The following is a 21,522-nucleotide window of genomic DNA, read 5'->3' on the forward strand; positions in this document are numbered from 1 at the left end:
TTGCTTTCATTTTTAGCATATTTTGTAATTTGGCACATGAAACTGAAGGGAATACTCCAAATTGAGAAGGGCTCAGTATGGGCAACGATCCTGGCTAAAAACAGTAATGATCACTCTTTGAAATTTAATTTTGAATAGACCCAAATGCAAGAGGGTAGATTGAACAATTGCTGAACTGGCAAGAAAATTATGAGCAGTGTGTTGAATGGTTTGTCTTATATGAACATATGATTTAAGAACAGGGGAAGACCATCTGGCTCCTCAAGCCTTCTCCACCATTCAGATTGTGACTGATCTAATTGTGGCCTCAACTCTACTTTTCCTGCACAACCTTCTCATCAAGGATTTTTAATGTTACCAGAAGATAATGTAATAGTGGACATATTCCCATGTCAGGGTTTGCCATTGTGTGGAATATCTTATGGAGACTGGTGTTTCTGATAGTGTGAGGACAGCTGTAATGGCAGTCGCATCCCTGATAACGATGACATTTTAATTGTATGGTGTTTAATTTGTCAGTGCTTAATTATGTGTCTAGTATCTGTTCTCTGCATGCAATTGTGTAGGTTTGAATGTGAAGACTGAGAAAGGGAAAGGAAACTGCTTGTGGGCTGACATATAAAGCATTGCATAAACACATTTTCAGTCTTCTTAAAAATTCTTCATGGACCTGAACATCACTGATTGAACCAACATTTATTGCCAATCACTAATATCCCCCAAAAAGATCATGGTGGAACTGCCTTGACATGCTGCAGTACATTTGGTACAAGTATACTCACAACGTTGTTCGGAAGAAAGTTACAAAATCTTGACCAAAACTGAAGGAATAGCAATATATTTCCAAGTTAAGGTGATGATTGGCTTGGAGGAGACCTGGCTCTTCCAGATGTAATGGTCATGGGTTTGGAAGGTGGTATCTAAGAAATGTTGGTGAGTTAATGCTGTGCACCTTGTAGATGGTACACACAGCTGCGACTGAGCATCAGTGGTGGAGGGAGTTAATGTTTGTGAATGAAGTACCAATCAAGTGGGCTGATTTGTCTCAGATGGTGTCAAGCTTCTTCAGTGTTGTTGAAGATGCACATCTTACACAATTTTACGAATGATCGAGTATGGACTATTCTGGCAGTAATTGATGTGCACATTGAAGGGTAGAACCAGTGTTGTCGCTGTACTGGAACAGCTTGGCTAGGGGTGTGGCAAGTCCTGGAGCACACATTGTCAATACTATTGCTAGTATGGTTTCAGATCTCCAGCCTTTGCAATAGCCAACATCTCCATATCACATGAAGTGAATGGAATTGGCTGATGAGTAGGATTTGTGAAGCTGGGGTCCTCTGCAACAGAGTTGGATCCTCAACTTGACACTTTCAGTTAAGATTGTTGCGAATGCTTCAGTATTGATGGCTAGTCTCCCTCATCATTGAGACTGGGGATATTTGTGGAGCCGCCTCCTCCAGTGAGTTTAAATGTCCACCACCATTCACATATGGATATGGCAGGACTGCAGAAGCTGAGATCTGATCTGTAAGTGTGGAATGACTTTGCTTTGTCTCGTACTTGACACTTCTGCTATTTAACAGGTAACAAGTCCTGTTTCGTAGCTTCACCAGGATGACACCTCATTGCTTGATATGACTTGTGCTGTTCCTGGCATGCCCTCTTGCTGTCTTCAGTGGGTTAGGGTTGATCCCCTGGCTTGGTGGCAATGGTAGAGTATGGGATGTGGCAAGTGATGAGGTTACAGATTGCAACTGATTGTAATTCTGCTGTTGTTGATAGCTTGCTGTCTTGAATTAATAGATCTTTTCAAAATCAACCCGTTAGCATGTTAATCAGTTTACACAACATGATGGAGGGTATTCATTAGGACTCTGCAGTGGTCACTTTTATCAATACAGTTGTGGGCAGAATCATCCACCTCCAACAGATTGATGAGGAAGAGGTTGAGTATGTTTTCCATCTTGTTTGTTCCCTCACAGAATGCTTGCAGCAAATATCATCCACGAGGGCTGTCCTTTTGGAGTTAACCAGTTTGGTCAGTAGTGGTGCTGCCAAGCTATTTTTAGTAATGAACGTTGAAGTCCCACATACAGAATATGTTCCATAGCCTTGCCACCTTCAGTGCTTCCTCCATGTGCTATTCAACATAATGGAGCACCAAATTATGAGGCAAATGTGGAGGGTGATGGGATGGGGGGGGGGGGTTGTGGTGACGAGGAGAGTGGAGCAGTGGAGGTTTCCTTGTTCATGCTTGAACTGATGCCATGAAACTTGGATTCTGGAGTTGATGTGAAGGACTACGAAGGAAATTCTTTCCAACTGCCTCTTTGCACTGCCACTTGTGCTGTGTTTGTCCTGTTGGTGAGACGGGACACATCCAGGAATGGTGATGATGCTGTCTGGAACATCATGTGTAAGGTATGATTCTATGACTATAACGAGGTCAGGCTGCTACTTGACTAGTCTGTGAAACAGCTCCCCCAATTACTAACCTTCAGATGTTGATAAAGAAGACTTTGCAAGATTGAGAGCATTCAGTCTGTCATGTTGTTTCCAGTCAATGCCAAGGGGTCCACCACGTTTCATTCCTTTTTTTGAGATTCTTTAATGGTTGATACATTTGAGTTTCTTGCAATGCCATTTCAGATGGCAGGCAAGTGTCAACCATGTTGCTATGGTTCTTGAGTCACATATAAACCAGACCGAGTAAGTACAGCAGCTTACCTTTATAAAGGACCTCAGTTAACCAGACAGCTGCAGGTAGACCTTGCAGAGGGTCTGATACATAGCCATCCATCATCCCTGATTGGATTATGAACATGGAGGTGAGTTGATAATTGGCTGATTGCAGCAAAATGGTGCTGATACATATGAAATCCACCCTTATGCTTCTTTGGTCACAAAGTGCCTTGGCACATCCTGACATTGTGAAACCTCAATACAAATGCAAGCTTTCCTTCCTTCTTTCCTCTCTCTCTCTTAAAGATTTTAGGAGACCTTATGTCCCATTGGAGTAATGGACTTCTGTCATGCTGCTCTGCACACTGGAAATTGCTTCACTTAAAAATTTATAAGAGTGAGCAGTCATGAAATAAATAAAATCTTTTTATTCATACCTTTGTATATTCAAACATTACATTTAAGCTATTTGTGGCACACGTAATTCAGCATTTTGGAGATGCAGGTCAAATCAATGGCAATACTTCTTCCATTTTTCACATTGACTTGGACATTGACTCTGTATTTTCTCTTTTCTTTTTATTCAAGTTTTAGAAGCTAAGGCGCTTTGTTACTGAAAAGAATGATTTTCTGCAAATATATTTCAAAGTAATATGATGTTGACTGTTCATTCAGAAGAATATCACAACAGATTGTTTGTTTTGTGTGCAAACTGAAAATCCTAACATCAGTATAAAAAGTTATTACTCTTGATTCAGTGAGAGTGCTCATGCCTCAGAATCAGAAGTGTGTGCATTCATAGGAGAAAGTGAGGACTGCAGATGCTGGAGATCAGAGCTGAAAATGTGTTGCTGGAAAAGCGCTCATGCCCGAAACGTCGATTCTCCTGCTCCTTGGATGCTGCCTGACCTGCTGCGCTTTTCCAGCAACACATTTTCAGCTGTGTGCATTCATACCCTATTTCAGATGTTTGAGCACCTAAGCTAGGTGAAATCTTCATTGAGGTACTGAGGGAGTGCTAAACTGTATTACAAACAGGTGAGGATGGGAATTAGTTCTGTTCTTTTTAATTCTTTCTCAGTCAGTCACAACAATACTTTCTTAGCACACAGCTATCACAATTCAGTTGCAATGTAGTAATCAGAGCAAAGTGAGGGAGTCAAATTACTAGTTTTTTCTTGTACATAAGAAAGAGGAATTATATTCCTCACTAGTCCCCATAGAAAGAAGCAAAACACATCAAACACACACATACAAAATAGTTTAAAATAGAGCGATTGTCTTATATGGACAGGATGAGTAAGTTAAGTTTTGTTAAAACATCCTGAGAGTCTAAAGAAGTAAATTAAACACTAGAAAACCTCCAGAAAAGGTACCATCTCCTGGTTCCCCAAGCTGTCCACCATCCACAAAGTGGTGACAAAGGTAGCCATGATGTGGAGGTGACAGCATTGGACGAAGGAGCAGAGTTCTGAAAGCTTATGATTTCCAGTATACATGTTCACTATAACCTGGTGTCATGTGACTTCGTAGTTTAGGTGGGCTTGGATCGGCGCAACATCGAGGGCCCAAGGGCCTGTACTGCGCTGTATTCTTCTTCTTCTTCTTATGATTTCCAGTATACATGTTCACTATAACCTGGTGTCATGTGACTTCTGACCTTCACCATCTACGAAGCAGAAGTTAGGAATGTGATGGAACATTTCCCACTTGCTTGGATTATTGCATCTTCAACAGCATTCAAGAAGGTTGACACCACCCCAGAAACACACTTGATTGGTACCACGTTCACATTCATTCCCTCCACCACTAATGCTCAGTAGCAACAGTGTTTACCATCAACAGGTTGTACTGCAGAAACCCACCAACACTGATTAGACAGCACATTCCAAATCCATGACCACTACCAACCAGGTTGTAGACACCTGGCAACACTACCATTTGTAAATACATCTCCAACCCAATCACCATCTTGACTTGGAAAATATTGCTGTTCCTTCTATGGTAGTGGGTCTAAATCCTGGAACACCCTCCCTACTGGCAAGGTGGGTGTACCTACGTCAAATAGTCTGCAACTGTTCAAGAAGGTAGCTCATCACCACCTTCTCTAGGGCAACTAGGAACTGGCAAAAATATTGGTCCAGCCAGCAACGTGCACATTCTATAAATGAAGAAACAATGGATATGTGGAAAGAAACTTCCAGCTTCTTCTTGTTATTAATTCATGTTTCTTGCTCTCTTTCTATGCCTTTTGCTCACAGCAGCTGTTGAAATATGTCTGTTTGTATATTCTTGAGTCTGCCAGATGTGTTTCATTTGTTCCATTTAGATTTCCTGCACAGGACCCAATCTGTGGTCAGGTATCAGTGGAAGTGTTTAGGTCAAATATTATCCTTTACGAAAGTCACTTTACTCTATGAAGATTTCAAATGTTAAAAAACAAATGACAGATGTTGATCATCGATAGTGCATGTTTAACATTATTGCAACAACAGTCAAGTGACATCTGTTAAATCATAGCAGACATAGGGGCAGAAGTAGGCCATTCAGTCCATCAAATATGCTCTGCCATTCAATGAGATCATCGTTAATCCCTACTTCACATTCCTGACTTTACTATCAACCTTTCATTTCTTTACTCATTGAATCTGTCTCAGCTTTGAACAAACTAAATGAACTAGACTCTACAGTCCACTCCAGGAAAGAATGACACGGATTTACTACATCTGAGAGATAAGATATTAAACTAAGATCTTGTCTATCCTCTCCAGGCACAATTTAAAGAAAACGCTGAAGCATCTTTTATCCAACTGTGAGTAGTTCTTAAAGGCTGTCATGTCTCAGCTGTCAATGTCGGGGAGCATGTGGCTGGTGGCCTTGGAGCATGCCCTGAGATGTTGATGAATGGTGTCCAGCATGGAGATCATTTGGAGCAAGTGTGGGCTGAAGTTGCTAGCACCTGCTCTGCTTCCTATGCCATTTGGTTCATTTGGCAAGATAGACTAGGCTGAATACTAATGAGACAAGTTGACAAGGTGCTTAACAAGCAATAATCCCCTTTTAATTGGCATCTTGTTACTTCCTAGTGAGAAACTCAATACACTGCTTGTAAAAACCAGAAGAGATGAAGTGAGGTGCTCCTGACATTGAGAACAAGCATTACTGGACTCTCATCCAATTCTCAACATCTTAATATTAGCCCATGTTGTTTGTACCCTTAAAGATACTGCCCATTACTTTATTTTATGTCATCATTACCCTGATGTTTACCCATGGTAGATAAAATGGTGGTAGGTAAGTGCTGTAATATTTTTGATGTGATTTTGTGGCGGTGTCAGGGATCTGATCTGCTGGGCAGGGAGCCAACAAAATTCTATGTCACTTCCAATGTGACAGCTCATCAGTATCATGACACTTGAACACTTAGACAGCTAGTGACAGGCCTTTCTCAGGATCAAGGACACTGGGGGCATACATCCCACCTACTGAATCACAGGCCAGCAGGCCTTTCGAATGGCAGCACCACTGGGGAAACCATGGTGGCTGTCAGATTGACAACTCTGGGAAGAGTCAAAAAATGCGCTGCTGGAAAAGCACAGACAGTCTGGCAGCATCTGAGGAGCAGGAGAGTCAACATTTCGAGCGTAAACTAAGAGCCTATGCTCGAAATGTAGACACATTCCTGATGAGAAACTTATGCGTGAAATGGCGACTCTCCTGCTCGTTGGACATTGCCTGACCTGCTGTGCTTTTCTAGCACCACACATTTTGACTCTGGTCTCCAACATCTGCAGTCCTCACTTTCTCCTAGTTGATTATAACCTTTGGGAGGACCCAGAATTGAGGAGTGACACACAACACAGATAAATAATGGTCAGAGGAGTTTCACAGGTAGTAGGTGCCAGCAGTAAGGGATGTAGGGAGACCAGCAGCAAGGACTAGGTGTCATCCTCAGCAGGACCTCTCCTTCCTAATTTCTCATGTCTTAATCAGGTACTGAATGCTTTAGACGGGGGACGGGCATTAATTCCGTCCACTCCTCCAGGACGTCATAAGGATGCCACGAAGTTTTATTTTTTTTTCAAAATTATTGATTTTAGTGATAGTGGTTGAGGAAAAGATATTACACAAGTTAGTCATTGGAAACAAAAAAAGATTTGCTGAAGTAAATTATAACCCAGTGATTGTCAGTTTCTGTGTTAGCATAAAAAGGATAATTTTCTGTTTCTTCTACCCTCCACTGTCTTTGCCATCCTGTTCCCCGAAATCTAAAAGGTTTACCATTTCTGAACTGTTTTATTGCTTACAAACTCTCCATGTGGAGCTTCTGTCCCTGCTGGGAGCAGAGCCATGAAGTTTTACCACATGCCATTGGGTGAATACCAATGAAGGAGGGATTAGGTCTTTAAATGGTTATTCAGGCTCACTTTAGAATCTCAACTGGTAGCAGGGTGGCAAATCTAACCATGGGTCTTCCTGCCCTGATTTAATATTGACAGAGGTGCGGAGAGGTCAAACATACCATTATCCAATCTAGTTTAATGACTTTCCTGTCTCTAAACAAGCTCTGAGAGAGGCCAAAAATGTCACCCTTTACCTACTGAAAAGTAACTTCAAATTCAGAATTGATTTCATTAAGAATCTACAATAATCTCATTAATCCAGTTGCATTCCAGTTTAATAAACAGAGATGATGTGACATTACATCAGGCAGTCTCCTCTGCTAAGACGTTTAATGAGAAGTGAGATTGTGATTATTGCTGCTTGCTCTATGATTGTAACATAAAACAAAAGTAGCAAGTTTTTATCATATTGATTTTCTTAAGAAGCAAACTATTGATCAAATATATTTCAGGAAATTCAGTGCATGAAGAAACATTTTAAATGGAAATACTTGTCCTCAACATGACTACAGTGTTAGTTTTAAAATAGTGGTCATCAGCTGAAGGACTCCAATGTAAAGACTTGAACATAGTTATGGACCAGGCCAGAACCCCTCAAAACACTTCAAGAAGGTAGCCCAGACCCTAAATTTGCTAGTTGTGTCAAGCAGGTGAAGAGTGGATATTCCAGGAGAGAATCAGCTGGTCAAGCGACATAGTTTCAAACGAAACAGAATTTATTTACAAGATTACTGAATGAAACACAAACAACAGAAAACAGAATACAGAATAACTTAACCTCTCCGAAAATCCAACGGATCATCTCAACTTAACGATGCTGTTTCAAAGACTTGCAACAAGCTCCATAAACACTCTCTTTGGCAGAGGTTCTTAGGATAGAAGTGACCTGCTTCTTTGTGTCCAGCAGTTTTTTTCACACTACTTTAAAAAAGCAAACCAAACCAGAGTAAAATTTGAGCAGGGAGAACTGGCCACTCCCCTTTCATTGTACAAGTGCTCTTTTTAAAACTTAAAAGCTTTCTGCCTGAGGCAGTATCTATTAGCTATTATCGAATTGGTCCTAAAACCCGACACCCCTAGGCTTTTCAGAACCTGTGCTGTTCACGACTTCTCTGCAAAAATAGCCAAGGACTGCATAATCTTGTTAAAGGAGCAGCTTTGTCACAATAATCAAGTGAATAATATAGGTTTTAAGTGTTCAGGTTTTGTTGAAACCCATAAAAAGCCCACATGAAATATATTATGTGAGCTCATTAAAATTATTCTGCTGGGCAGGAAGTGCTAATCGTACAGTTCACAGAACTGTTTAGGGAACAGTAACTTCAGTGTTAATTAAAGGTAATTAAAGTCTTTTCAAAGGGTGTTGCTCTGTCTGCAGACAACAATTCCTGCTTGAAGTAATTGGCTGGAAGATATCCAGACAGAGAATTTAAGCTCTCTACCACCATGATAGAGGCCTTTATCAAGGTTGTGGACAGAGGAAAGTGATCCTCTGTGTCTACCAATGTGCGGAAAGCCCTTCACACAACAGTTCTATTGTCAGTGGGAAGCAATCGACAAAGTTCAAGTCAATTCAAACCTGAAATACCAAAAGGAAGCTCAATAACTTCACCACAGTTATCATAGTAAGAATTGTGCTCTCCTGCATTCAGTTCACTCTTCCAGCTTCACTATGGATAATACTTTGTCTGCAATTCTCTTTATTCTCCTATAGTCATTGCATCATCCTATAGTCCACCTTTATGCCTCATACTTACAGAGTAATCAAATTATAACCTCACATCTGATCTCTATACAATATTCCACTGAAACAAGACTTTTATTGTGCAGTCTGATTCCATACAATGAGTTTGGGTTCAAGATAGACTCGAAAAGTGCTACAAGTGCAAACATTTCTATTAGCCAAATTGAAATAGAAATCTGAGATACTTTAAGGAAAAATAAGCCTTGATTAGTTAGATACTGTACCTGACTATACCTCATGACTAATGTTTTGTTATGAAGACATGCATGATATGCAAGAAGCTAATTTATAATATCATCAGCTGTTTTATATCTAATTTAGAATCTTACAAAGTAATACTTTCAAAACAAAAGGCACTAGTTGAAATAGTTAACCAAATGTTAAGCAATAGTTAAACTGACAATAGGTAAAAATGAGGACTGCAGATGCTAGAAACCAGAGTCTAGATTAGCGTAGCACAGCAGGTCAGGTAGCATCCAAGGACAGGAAAATCGAGGTTTCAGGCAAAAGCCCTTCATCAGGAATAGAGGCAGGGTGCCTGCAGGGTGGAGAGATAAATGAGAAGGGGGTGGGGGTGGGAAGAAAGTAGCATAGAGTACAATAGGTGAATGGGGGTGGGGATGAAGCTGATAGGTCAGAGAGGAGGATGGAGTGGATAGATGGGAAGGAAGATAGGCAGATAGGACTGGTCATGGGGATGGTGCTGAGCTGGAAGGTTGGAACTGGTGTAAGGTGGGGGGACGGGAAATGAAGAAACTGGTGAAGCCCACATTGATACCCCGGGGTTGAAGTGTTCCGAGGTGGCAGATGAGGCGTTCTTCCTCCAGGCGTTGGGTGGTGAGGGTGCGGTGGTGGAGGAGGCCCTGGACCTGTATGTCCTCGGCAGAGTGGGACGGGGAGTTGAAATGTTGGGCCACAGGGCGGTGGGGTTGATTGGTGCGAGTGTCCTACGCACAGCTACCTGGATTACATCTCTTCCCACCCTACCTCCTGCAAAAATGCCATCCCATATTCCCAATTCCTCCGCCTCTGCCGTATCTGCTCCCAGGAAGAACAGTTCCACCAGAGAACACACCAGATGGCCTCCTTCTTTAGAGACTACAACTTCACTTCCCACATGGTTGAAGATGCCCTCCAACGCATCTTGTCCACATCCTGCACCTCCGCCCTTGAACCCCACCCCTCCAATGCTAACAAGGACAGAACCCCCCTGGTGCTCACCTTCCATCCTACCAACCTTCGCATAAATCGCATCATCTGCCGACATTTCCATCACCTCCAAACGGACCCCACCACCAGAGATATATTTCCCTCCCCACCCCTATCCACTTTCCACAAAGACTGTTCCCTCCATGACTACCTGGTCAGGTCCACGCCCCCTAACAAACCACCCTCCCATCCCGTCACCTCCATCCAAGGCCCCAAAGGAGCCTTCCACATCCATCAAGGTTTTATCTGCACATTCACCAATGTTATTTATTGTATCCGTTGCTCCCGATACGGTCTCCTCTACATTGGGGAGACTGGACACCTCCTCGCAGAGCGCTTTAGGAAATATATCTCCGGGACACCCACACCAATCAACCCCACCGCCCTGTGGCCCAACATTTCAACTTCCCCTCCCACTCTGCCGAGGACATGCAGGTCGTGGGCCTCCTCCACCGCCGCACCCTCACCACCCAACGCCTGGAGGAAGGACACCTCAATTCCTGCCTCTGAACACTTCAACCCCAGGGTATCAATGTGGACTTCACCAGTTTCCTCATTTCCCCTCCGCCCACTCACCTATTGTACTCTATGCTACTTTCTCCCCACCCTCACACCCCTTTCATGTATCTCTCCACCCTGCATGCTCCCTGCCTCTATTCCTGATGAAATGCTTTTGCCCAAAACCTCAATTTTCCTGTTCCTTGGATGCTGCCTGACCTGCTATGCTTTTCCAGCACCACACTAATCCAGACCTTAAACTGACAATAGTTAAAATGTTGTATTTGTGAAGAACACAAACTGCTTTTTGAGAGACATGGAATCTACACCACTCTCAGAGAGAGGTTATGTGAAGCCAGCTCTTGGATATAAACGGTCAAAGAAAAAGACAGTCACAGAAGAAGAGGAAAGCAGCCTTATTCCCTCATTTATTTTCTTTGAAATCTTTTTCATCAAAGCTAAGCTGTTTATTTGATGGCTCAAAAGTATTCATAGTGCAATGCAAGCGTTTTTAAGATAGAACTCTGAATCTACTCCACTCTGTTGACTTAAAGAAACTTGCTGGCTTATTTCTTACATCAAGTTATACACAATACAGAATCAATGCTCATATAAGTCCATACTCTCATCAAGGGTGGCTCAGTGGCTAGCAATGCTGCCTCACAGCAACAAGGACCTGGGTTCAATTCCAGCCACAGGTGACTGTCTGTGTGGAGTTTGCATGTTCTCCCTGTATCAGTGTGGGTTTCCTCTGGGTGCTCTGGTTTCCTCCCATGGTCCAAAGATGTGCAAGGTAGGTGGATTGGCCATGCTAAATTGCCTATAGTGTTCAGGGATGTGTAGACTAGATACATTAGTCAGGGGAAATGTAAAGTAATAGGGTAGGGGAATTAGTCTGGGTCGGTTACTCTTTGAAGGGTTGGTGTGGTCTTATTGGGCCAAATGGCCTGTTTCCACATTGTAGGGATTCTATTCTATGAATCACACACTTAAAAATGCAGTGAAGAGAGCAGGAAATCCACCCTTTTATTTTGTCTTAAGAATGTAAGAACGTAAGAACTACGAGTAGGAGTGTACCTGCTTTGCCATTCAATAAGATCATGGTTGATCTTTTGTGGACTCAGTCCACTTACCTACCTACTCACCATAACCCTTCATTCCTTTACAGTTTGAAAATTTAACTTTGTCCTAAAAACATTCAATGAGGTAGCCTTAACTGCTTCACTGGACAGGGAATTCCGCAGATTCACAATCCTTTGGGTGAAGAAATTCCTCCTTAACTCAGTTCTAAATCTGCTTCTCCTTTATTTTGAGGCTATCCCCCTAGTTGTAGTTTCACCTACCAGTGGAAACAACCTCACTGCTTCTATCTTATCTATTCCCTTCATAATTTATTTTATAAGATACCCCCACCTTCTTCTAAATTCCAGTGTGTATTGTCTGAGTCTATTCAATCACTCCTCATAAGCCAGCTCTCTCTATTCTGGAATCAACCTGGTGAACTTCCTCTGCACCCCCTCTAGCGCCATACATCCTTTCTCAAGTAAGGAGAGCAAAACATGGCTTTAATAGTTTCATTTTTAATATCGTAGTACCATGGGGTCATTACAGCACAAAAGAAGGTCATCCAGTCCATTGAATTATTACTTTGGAAAAGACTTTTTAACTTACTTATATTTGTATCAAATCAGCACATATCCAAAACAATTTGCTATTGTCATATTGACAGGAATGAATCACTGTTTCATTGAAGAGAAGCAATTGAGATTGGCAACTTAAATTCTCCCAGAAAAGCATGTCAAAAAGACATAAATCCAGCAAATAAATTTGGAAACATTTTAACTGTTAATGAACATGTTTAACCTGGCTCATTTTGTGGAATAATTGTAATATGCTGTGGGTTCTGCACAATGTTGATGTTGGAAAGATCATGCACATTTTAAAATGAAAGCTTTCAACAAAGCAGTGTTTCAAATAGCTGTACAGTCCTGTGGTTAAGGGCAGCAGTGATGCTTGTTCTGTCAGAGCGAATGAACAACTATTTCCCTTGATATCTGCAAAACTTGTTCAACACTTCTTGGTGTTTGCTTCTATATATGTGTTTAAAAAAATTATTCCAATGTTATATTTAAGTCAAAGGATGAGTTTTGATAGCGTAAAAATGTACAGTTTGCACTGGCAGGAATAAGCGTAACCAGTGGACAAGGTGTAAGGTGAATGGCAGAAGAGCCAGAGGTTTGAGGATAGGTGGGGAAAGTTGGAGAATGGCAGAAGGCTAAGAACGTTCTATTTGGGTGGCAAGTTCTGATCTGACACATACTGCCCAAAAGAGTGTTGGAAGCAAATTCAATTGTAACATTCAAATAGGAATTAAATACAGGCTGAAACATCAGATCAAAGTGCAACATCACTGCCAAGTGACAGAATAGCAACTGTCTGTCACACAGATGGCTCTGCCTGTATATTTACACTGATACAAAGAATAGGTAGCATTTACATTTAGAAAACAATTCAAAGAACAGATAACCTGTATTAATTTATTTCGAGTTAAAGTTCAAGAATAATGAATTCCCGAAGCACCTGTGGATAGTTTAGTTTTACTGCACGTGCATTATTTTGCACAATTCATGTCTTGATATCTAAAGCAAAATGTTGATTTCTGAACAGTTTGGGGAACCATTACTAGGAATAATCCTGAACATTTCAATAATCTTATTTTTAACTTGTATCTGATGCCATGAAAGTCATTTTTCTGCATTGTGTAGCTGTGAAACTGATGATCTGTTTTCACTTCTGCACTGTAGTGAGAAACTACAGAACCATACACCACAATAGGCATGTCCACAGTATGTTAACATCAGAAGGCAGTTATCATCACACAGCAGGTTTATGTCATATGCATGTGTGCAGATACATACTGACCATAGACACTCTGTCACAGCTGGCTGATTTCACAGGGACCATCTCTACAAGCACAAGCTCTGACCACTAACAGCAGTGCTGTGAACAAATACTTTGTTGAAAATGTAGTTGAAAAGAAACATCTTCCAGGGAAACAGAAGTGGCATCCGACTAAATGGAGAGGTACAAAGTGCTGAAGGCCTTCCTTCTGTGTTAAATGTTTCGATGAGACTTTGTCTATAATAATTTTACATGTAAAAGTGCTGATTTAAATCTTTATTGTGCAGAATGGTTACTTCAATGTAAGAGTGCATGAATACCTTAATATTCAATGTGATATGTGTTTGGTGTTCCTCTCTCTGTGAATGTTGGACTGCTACATTTTTCATTCTCAACTGAAGACCAATGAAAGAAATACATACAGAGGATTGCTGAAAAGTTTCCTAAAGAGCTATTTGATTCCTTGTTCCTTCAGACTCCGAGCCTAATTTGTGTGATTGTATCTTAAATGTAGGGCCTACATATCTTAATGTGCTCTCCTATCAATTATCTGGAGTTAGATGTTATCAAGAAACTAAAGTTGATCCTACAGCAAATCAGCTGTTGCTGTGTCTCTTCATATCCTTGAAATGAAGTTCGACTCCCTGGTTATCACCACTGATCACTGCAAATTACATTTGTAGGAATTGTCCAGAAAACTGTATTACTAACTGACTTATAATACCTAGTGATCAGATTAACTTAAATTTGCATATATGCAATGAAAATTCAATTAATCATTACCTAAAGTAACATTTCATATTTTTGAAATAATTCTCAATGAACTGAAGCAGTGAGAAAGGTCAATTGGGTGTGTTATTCATGTAATAGATATTGGGATGGTTAGATAAATGTTTTATCTTTTATAGTTTTCCGAGCAAGATACCAAATACACCTAAACATAAATTTTAACTGGAATCATTTACTTGAACAAAATCATCATTTTATAATTATTGAAAGTTAAATTTCAAAGGAGTAAATTTGCACTTCTAATATCCTGAACCTTGAGCAATATTGTGCTTTCTTTCATAAACAAGGATTCAACAGTGGATAGATATAAACTGTCACTGTAAAACATGTAAAAGATTGCGGAGAAATAAAATGCCATAATAGAATGAATAATTAGAGGTATTAGCATATTTGAACTGAAATATTGAAAGTTGTATTGGTTCCATAAATGGAATAGGATTTCATTTCACATCTCACTCATTGATCAGATGTCTGCAATCTAACTTGTCTTCATATCAGTGTTTTGATTACAACATTATATATTTAGGTATAGATATTGCAATTTTGTATTGATTGAAGCAAAGTTTATCAATAAGAGCAGATTGATTTATTGCACTCTGTTTGGTTTGAGGACTTTAGCTATACCATTCGGGTCCTTGCAGATTCCAAAGTTAGTGTTTGTTATTGAACCAATGATGGATTTATCGCCGTCACACTTCAGACCATTTTCACAGGGACATTTGTAATAAACATTATACAGGAGCTGAAAAGAAAGATAGCTTTAATGTTTCCTTAATTTCATAAATAGATTGAGCAAATTAGTGTTGCTACGATTGGAGTCTTTTTCGTACAGACATCAGTCAGACATTGTTACATATCAAGATTTTGTAGACATTAAACAAATTGTATTTATCATTACAGTCAGTACAATACTATAATAAGAGTTTTGATTTGTTTAAATACAGCAAACATTGACAGCAAACAAATGTATCTACCATGCCCCTCTCCTCTCTCAGTTACTAATTTGAGGAGCATTAATGACAATTGTAAAGGTGTCTTTGGCACTGGCCATCTGCCAGAATAAAGATACATAAGAAACAGTTGGCATAAAAATAGGCTCAAATACAATAGTTAATGGTATGTAAATGAACTTTGAATCCTTGAAGAATTCCCTCCAAAAACAGGAACTGAGTTATATGCTAAATTTTAGAGTGAACCACCAGTACTATTGTGGGTTGTTACCAATTTTTGTTGTTCATCACTTGGGGAATACTGTTAACTGGCATGTTTTACACTCACATGTATTTTTCCAAATGGCCAAATTAACTGTTTGATCCTTCGCACACGGTTATAAGGTACTGCTAAGTAAAACATCTAGTTGTGGAATGAACCATTAAGGCTGACTACAAATGTGGGAAAACATACCTTGACTGAAGGTGAGGCAGTGGACTTAAACCTATAAACTGAACTTATTTTTGGGAATGAAGAAAAGAAGAAAATGCAATTGTCGTTTATGCTGATTGACTTAAAAGTTGCCGTGTGAAATATATTTTCTTCGAAAGAACAAGAATAGTTTCCATGTGCTTTATAAAAAGGCTCTAAAGTTACTCCAGATGGAGTGGCACGATAGCTCAGTGGTTTGTACTGCTGTCTCCCAACACCAGGGAACAGGGTTCAATTCCACACTCAAGTGACTGTCTGTGTGGAATTTGTACATTCTAGGTGTCTGTGTGGGTTTCCTCCAGGTGCTCCAGTTTCCTCCCACAGTCCAAAGATATGCAGGTTAGGTGGATTGGCCGTGCTAAATTGCCCAAGTGTCCAGGGATGTGTAGGTTAAGTGGATTAGCCTTGGGGAATGCAGAGGTAGAGGGACAGGGTCAGAAATGTGTCTGGGTGGGATGCTCTTTAGAGGGTCGGTGTGGACTCACTGGCCAAATGGGTGGCTTCCAAACTTTTGGGACTCTTACAATTTTATAATAACACTCATGACTTGGTGGTAGCACTAAAACCTCCGAGTCAGAGAGTTGTGGTTCCAGTCTGACCCCAAATCTTTAAGTAGAAAATTGAGGTTGACATTCTACTTCAGGATGCTGCACTGTCAGAGAGGGAAATTTTCAGAGGAAATGTCAAGATGTCCCCTCTCCGTGCTCTCAGGTGGATATAAATAATTATATGGCATTATTAAGAACGCATTCTCCCTATTTATCCCTCTATCACTAAAACAGATTAAATAGTCATAACATAGTCATGGTATCATGCTATGTACAAATTGACAGCTACGCTGCATCCATTAGTTAAATCATTGTAAAGTACTTTGGAACACCAAGAAGTCAGCAAAGCTGCTCTATAAATGCAAACTTTTAAAAATTTGTAAATAAATTGATGAAGCAAGATTAATTCATGCAAAAAAATGGTGCAGAAGATCAGATTAGAAATATTTATTTATACCATGGGTCAAATTTTACCAGAATTCGATGATGTATCAATTTTGGCAAGTTTCATCAAGGGTTTCTCTCCATAAATCCCAGTGCCTTTTCCCACAAAATCGTCCTAAATGCACCTCATTACCAATGCACCAACTCTCACATGCCCCATTCCTTATATTCTCCAATTCACCCCAGTCAGAAGTTCTCAGCACTGCTATACTTAAAGTCCTTTGTGTATCCTGTCAAATGTTCAGTCTGCAGCTGCCTTGCAGAGATTCCTCAGATATGTTGGACAAAGGGAAATTGGATCCCACTTTGCTGACAACATCTTGGATGTCTTAATGGATAAGTGTGCATATGATTGCTGCCCATAGAGGCTGACCAGGGATGTTGTTGCCAGGATTAAAAGATAGAGATCTGGAGTCGCCAGGTTACCACTTTGACTTTTGTGTTGATAATTTCACTGTCTAGCTTCTATCTAGTGGATAGGTATAATGAGGATGTTACTACATGCAAATAGACCTTAATGGCTCTTTGCAAAACATTTGTCTTGCCATTGCACATTTGATTGGAAAATGAGAGTTTTTGCTTTTGACTTGGGATTCTCATTATTGCTAATCTCATAAGTTTCCCAACGCTCTTACCAATGACCAGATTGTTCAATGGCTGAGAAAATTCAATCCACTGTCTTAACATGCTGCACAAAAATTTCTTTGCAGAATGAATAACTTTTGGAGTATAATAATTGTTACGTAGGTGAATGGAGTTCCAAAGTAACAATGAACAGCATGGTGGTCTTTGTACCACAATCACACAGTGAAAGGAATAAGCTATACATATATGGTTCGATACCCCAGGTAATGGTGGGCAAAATCACTCAAACCTTTAGTAGATTAGATTACCTATAGTAAGGAAACAGGCCCTTCAGCCCAACCCCACCAAAGAGTAACCCACCCAGCCCATTCCGCTACCCTTGACTTACGCATCTAATACTATGGTCGATTTAGCATGGCGAATTTACCTGATTTGCACATCTTTGGATTGTGGGATGAAACCAGAGGAAACCCATGCAGACACGGGGAGAACATGCAAACTCCACACAGACAGTCACCCAAGGTGGGAATTGAACTCAGGTCCCTGGTGCTATGAGGTAGCAGTGCTAACCACTGAGCCATTGTACCACCCCAGTACTGGGGTACTTGAGTACTTACATGATTTGAGCATGCATCTCTTTCAGCACCTTTAGAAGCACACCTTGCAAGACTCAGTCCAGTGTCTCTCTGGCAACATCCACTCTTGCACTGAAAGCTTCCAACACAGAGCTCACCATTACTCTTTAGAAAAATAAGACAAATTTTGGGAATGTTAAAGTCCATCAGTGATACTAACTATGGGATTATGAAATGTACTTCCTAAAAATATACCCACCAGGTTCTTTCAGTCATGCATCCACATTCTTTGAAATTATGCCCAAATGAAGACTAGTATTACCTGCTTGGATTGCATGCAAAATAATTTCTGTACCACAAGCAATGATCCAGCTTTCTTCTGAGATATTTTACTAAACAGAAGTATTTTCATCAAGCTTTTCATTAAACACAACTTTTGCTAAAGCACAGAACTGTTTTAATTTTGGTCACACCAATTTATTCAATAAATAGACACAAGAAAAAGTTCTCTGAAAGTCTTTGGTGAATTTTGCTCAGTGTTCTCCAATTCCTGTTCCAACAAATTAGTGGAATACCTGTTGAAACCTCAGAAAAATTACATCACTTTTAGAATTTCCATCAAATTTCTGGCAGATAAAAGCAGTCCAAGGAAATTCACCTCTAAAAGCATGATAATAAGTCAGTTATTTCATGTGTAACCTCTTTCTTGATAACCTCACCACTGATCACTGATATTGCATTGTCTTGTATACATTCCATGTGATCTTACCAAATTCAGAAATAATCCTCTCTCTGGAGCAGCTATTCCCACTGCAATGCAGCACGTCAGGAAGACCAAAGTTACCCTCATGTTGCACAGTAGCGGACAACTATTAGTGCAATGAAGGAATTTCAATTCTTGCTTTTATAGCCATTCAATAAATTATATATGCAAGTTAATCATTAAGCTTTATCCTTTTATTCCCTGCAATTATTGCTTAATACTGTTCATTATGATTATCAGTGTGAGACTTTGACAGATGTCATGATTGTAAGCTGTTAGTTAATGTTGACTGTTCCCCTGCTATGTTTTTCCTACTTTTATTTCAAACAGATGTTCTGTAAAACTTTACTCACTTACTATGTTTAACATTCACACTACATTAGTTGCTGTTATCAGTCCTGAAGCACAGACGCTTATTTGTAATCTAACATGTTTAGACATTGAAAAGCAAACAACTTGACAGACTTGATAAATTACTCATGGTAGTGGATAATGTGGTTGCTCAAAGCACAATTTTGAGCCACTCAGTGGGTTAGACATTAAGTACACTCTGTTGGTGGTTATGTTGGCCCAAGAGGGGACGTGTTTGATTAGGCAAATTATCTATTTTTGTGCTTTTCATTATATAATCTTGGTTAGGCATGGTTACAATTCACAACAGTGTCCATGAGCCCAGAATATGGGAAAACAAATTAGCCAGGGTTCTAACTAACTCATTCTCAAAGCCACGCAATTTAATAGAAAGGCTTATATCAGCCACCTTGCCCTCTCCTTACTGCTTCCACCCTTCACCTTGAAAAAAATGTTTTTCTTTCAATAAATTCCAACAATCATCCCATGAATTTTAATTGCTTTACATTTATAGAATCATCAACAGAGTTGAATTACAATTCATAGCTGTATCTTTATCCTTATGCTTTGTTTCAACAGAATAAATTATTTTCCCATCCTCGTTGAGATGCTACTTGTTTTATGCGAAAATATTGCACTCCAACTCACAAATTGTGCTCAAAACTATTTCTCAATTTTTAATATTGACAGTATTAGATTTGGCATTTCAGATGCAGTTCAGTTGGTAGCATTCATATTGCTGAAACACAAAGTTTCAAGCCCTACTCCAGGACTTGAGGGGAAAAAAATCCTACCTGACACTGCAGTGTAATACTGAGATGGCATGACACAATTGAAGATGATATCTTCAAGATGCAACATTAAACTGAGGCCCAACTTGCCTTTTTAGATGAATGTAAATGATTGTATGACACGGTTTTGAAGAAAGGCAGGACAGCTATTTCCCAGTATGTATCCCTCAAAAATAATCACTGAGAAAAGGATTATCTGATCATTATTACATCACTACTTTTGAATGTTTACTGAGCACATATAGGGTGCCACATTTCCTATGTTGCACCAGTGACTAAACTTCAAAAGTACATTAGCTGCTGCGAATATCAGTGATCAGTGGTGAGGTTATTAAGAAAGGGGTTACACAGGTAATAACTGACTTATTGTCATGCTTTTAGAGGCGAATTTCCTTGGAATGCTTTTATCTGTCTTAAATTTGATGGGAAGTCTAAAAGTGATGTAACCTTTCTGAGGTTTCAACAGGTATTTCGCTAATTTGATGGAACAGGAATTGGAGAACACTTAGCAAAATTCATCAAAGTGTTTCAGAGAACTTCTTCTTATGTCTGTTTATTGAATAAATCAGTGTGACCAAAATTAAAACAGTTCTGTGCTTTAGCAAAAGATGTGTTTAATGAAAAGCCTGACGAAAATATATTTGACAAATCTGGTGATTATGTAAATTGCTATATAGGTGCAGGTCTAATAGGATTTACAACAGCACAATAAAAAACTCGTATTACTCTCCCTTGTTTTTATAATGTCGCTGGAATCAGCCCTGCATCTTATCACAATGATTTCTGTTTAAAATATTTTCATTGAAGAATATGTTAATTTTGAATGCTTGATCAATAGAAACAGCTGTTAATCACCTTCCTTGACTGACTTTATATAAAATTCATCAAAGCACATAAAAGGTAAAATTAAAGATAATTTCAAATTTGTTTGACGTACATTAATGTTTTTTAATAATAACAGGCAAAATGTTAAAATAAAATCCATTTACTCAATGATATTCTTCCTAAGCCAGAAGTTAAATTATTCTATTCATTGTGTATCGATCCTTCAATTTCACCATATATTGGATAAACAATAATAGAGGTCTGGCTTCAATGTAAAAACTCATTCTATTTTATATGTTTCCAACTGCTACTGCTTTTGTTTTACTGATCCTCATATGTCCAGCCAGTTCAATGATATAGAACAGAGTTGGGAACTGCACACATTTTGTTGTTGATTTTATAGTTTAATGTCTGTACTGACACTCTCAGCTGTATCCCTTGCCACTTACACCTCTGCTGCTCTATTTACACATGATAAGCAGTTTCATTAAACTAGAATAAACACCCAATGGCTCAGTGGTCAGCACTGCTGCCTCACAGCAACAGGGAACCAGGTTCAATTCTTGCCTTGGGGGACTGTTTGTATGTTCTCCCTGTGTCTGTGTGAGTTTCTGCCTGGTGCTCTGATTTCCTCCTAAACTCTATGACTCTATGTGCAGGTTCAGTGGATTGGCCACACTAAATTACTTCCAAATCGACGTTTCGGGCAAAAGCCCTTCATCAGGAATAAAGGCAGTGAGCCTGGAACGTGGAGAGATAAGCTAGAGGAGGGTGGGGGAGGGGATGAAGGTGATAGGTCAGGGAGGAGAGGGTGGAGTGGATAGGTGGAAAAGGAGATAGGCAGGTAGGACAAGTCCAGACAAGTCATGGGGACAGTGTGGAGCTGGAAGTTTGAAACTAGGATGAGGTGAGGGAAGGGGAAATGAGGAAGCTGTTGAAGTCCACATTGATGCCCTGGGGTTGAAGTGTTCCGAGGCGGAAGATGAGGC

At 39.9% G+C, this 21,522-nt stretch overlaps 1 protein-coding gene across 1 annotated transcript; it reads right to left on the reverse strand.

Annotated features, from left to right (window-relative positions):
* Positions 1-14,767: 14,767 nt before the first annotated feature.
* On the reverse strand, positions 14,768-18,654 carry LOC122562976 (colipase-like). The gene is made up of 3 exons (XM_043716279.1): positions 18,573-18,654; positions 17,846-17,968; positions 14,768-14,971 (listed from the first exon to the last, which is right to left on the reverse strand). The coding sequence occupies exons 1-3, from the start codon at positions 18,651-18,653 to the stop codon at positions 14,816-14,818; spliced, it is 360 nt and encodes a 119-aa protein (XP_043572214.1). The 5' UTR covers position 18,654; the 3' UTR covers positions 14,768-14,815.
* Between the last annotated feature and the right edge of the window lie 2,868 nt (positions 18,655-21,522).

This window comes from Chiloscyllium plagiosum, chromosome 26 (genome assembly GCF_004010195.1).
Source record: "Chiloscyllium plagiosum isolate BGI_BamShark_2017 chromosome 26, ASM401019v2, whole genome shotgun sequence".
Taxonomy (NCBI): Eukaryota; Metazoa; Chordata; class Chondrichthyes; order Orectolobiformes; family Hemiscylliidae; genus Chiloscyllium; species Chiloscyllium plagiosum.

Coding starts and splice junctions, on each gene's coding strand:
- LOC122562976 (XM_043716279.1), bottom strand. CDS start 18,653: ATGAGGGTAACTTTGGTCTTCCTGACGTGCTGCATTGCAGTGGGAATA. Junction 17,969..18,572: donor GAGGATTATTTCTGAATTTG/GTAAGATCACAT, acceptor ATTTTTCTAAAG/AGTAATGGTGAGCTCTGTGT. Junction 14,972..17,845: donor GAGATGCATGCTCAAATCAT/GTAAGTACTCAA, acceptor CTTTCTTTTCAG/CTCCTGTATAATGTTTATTA.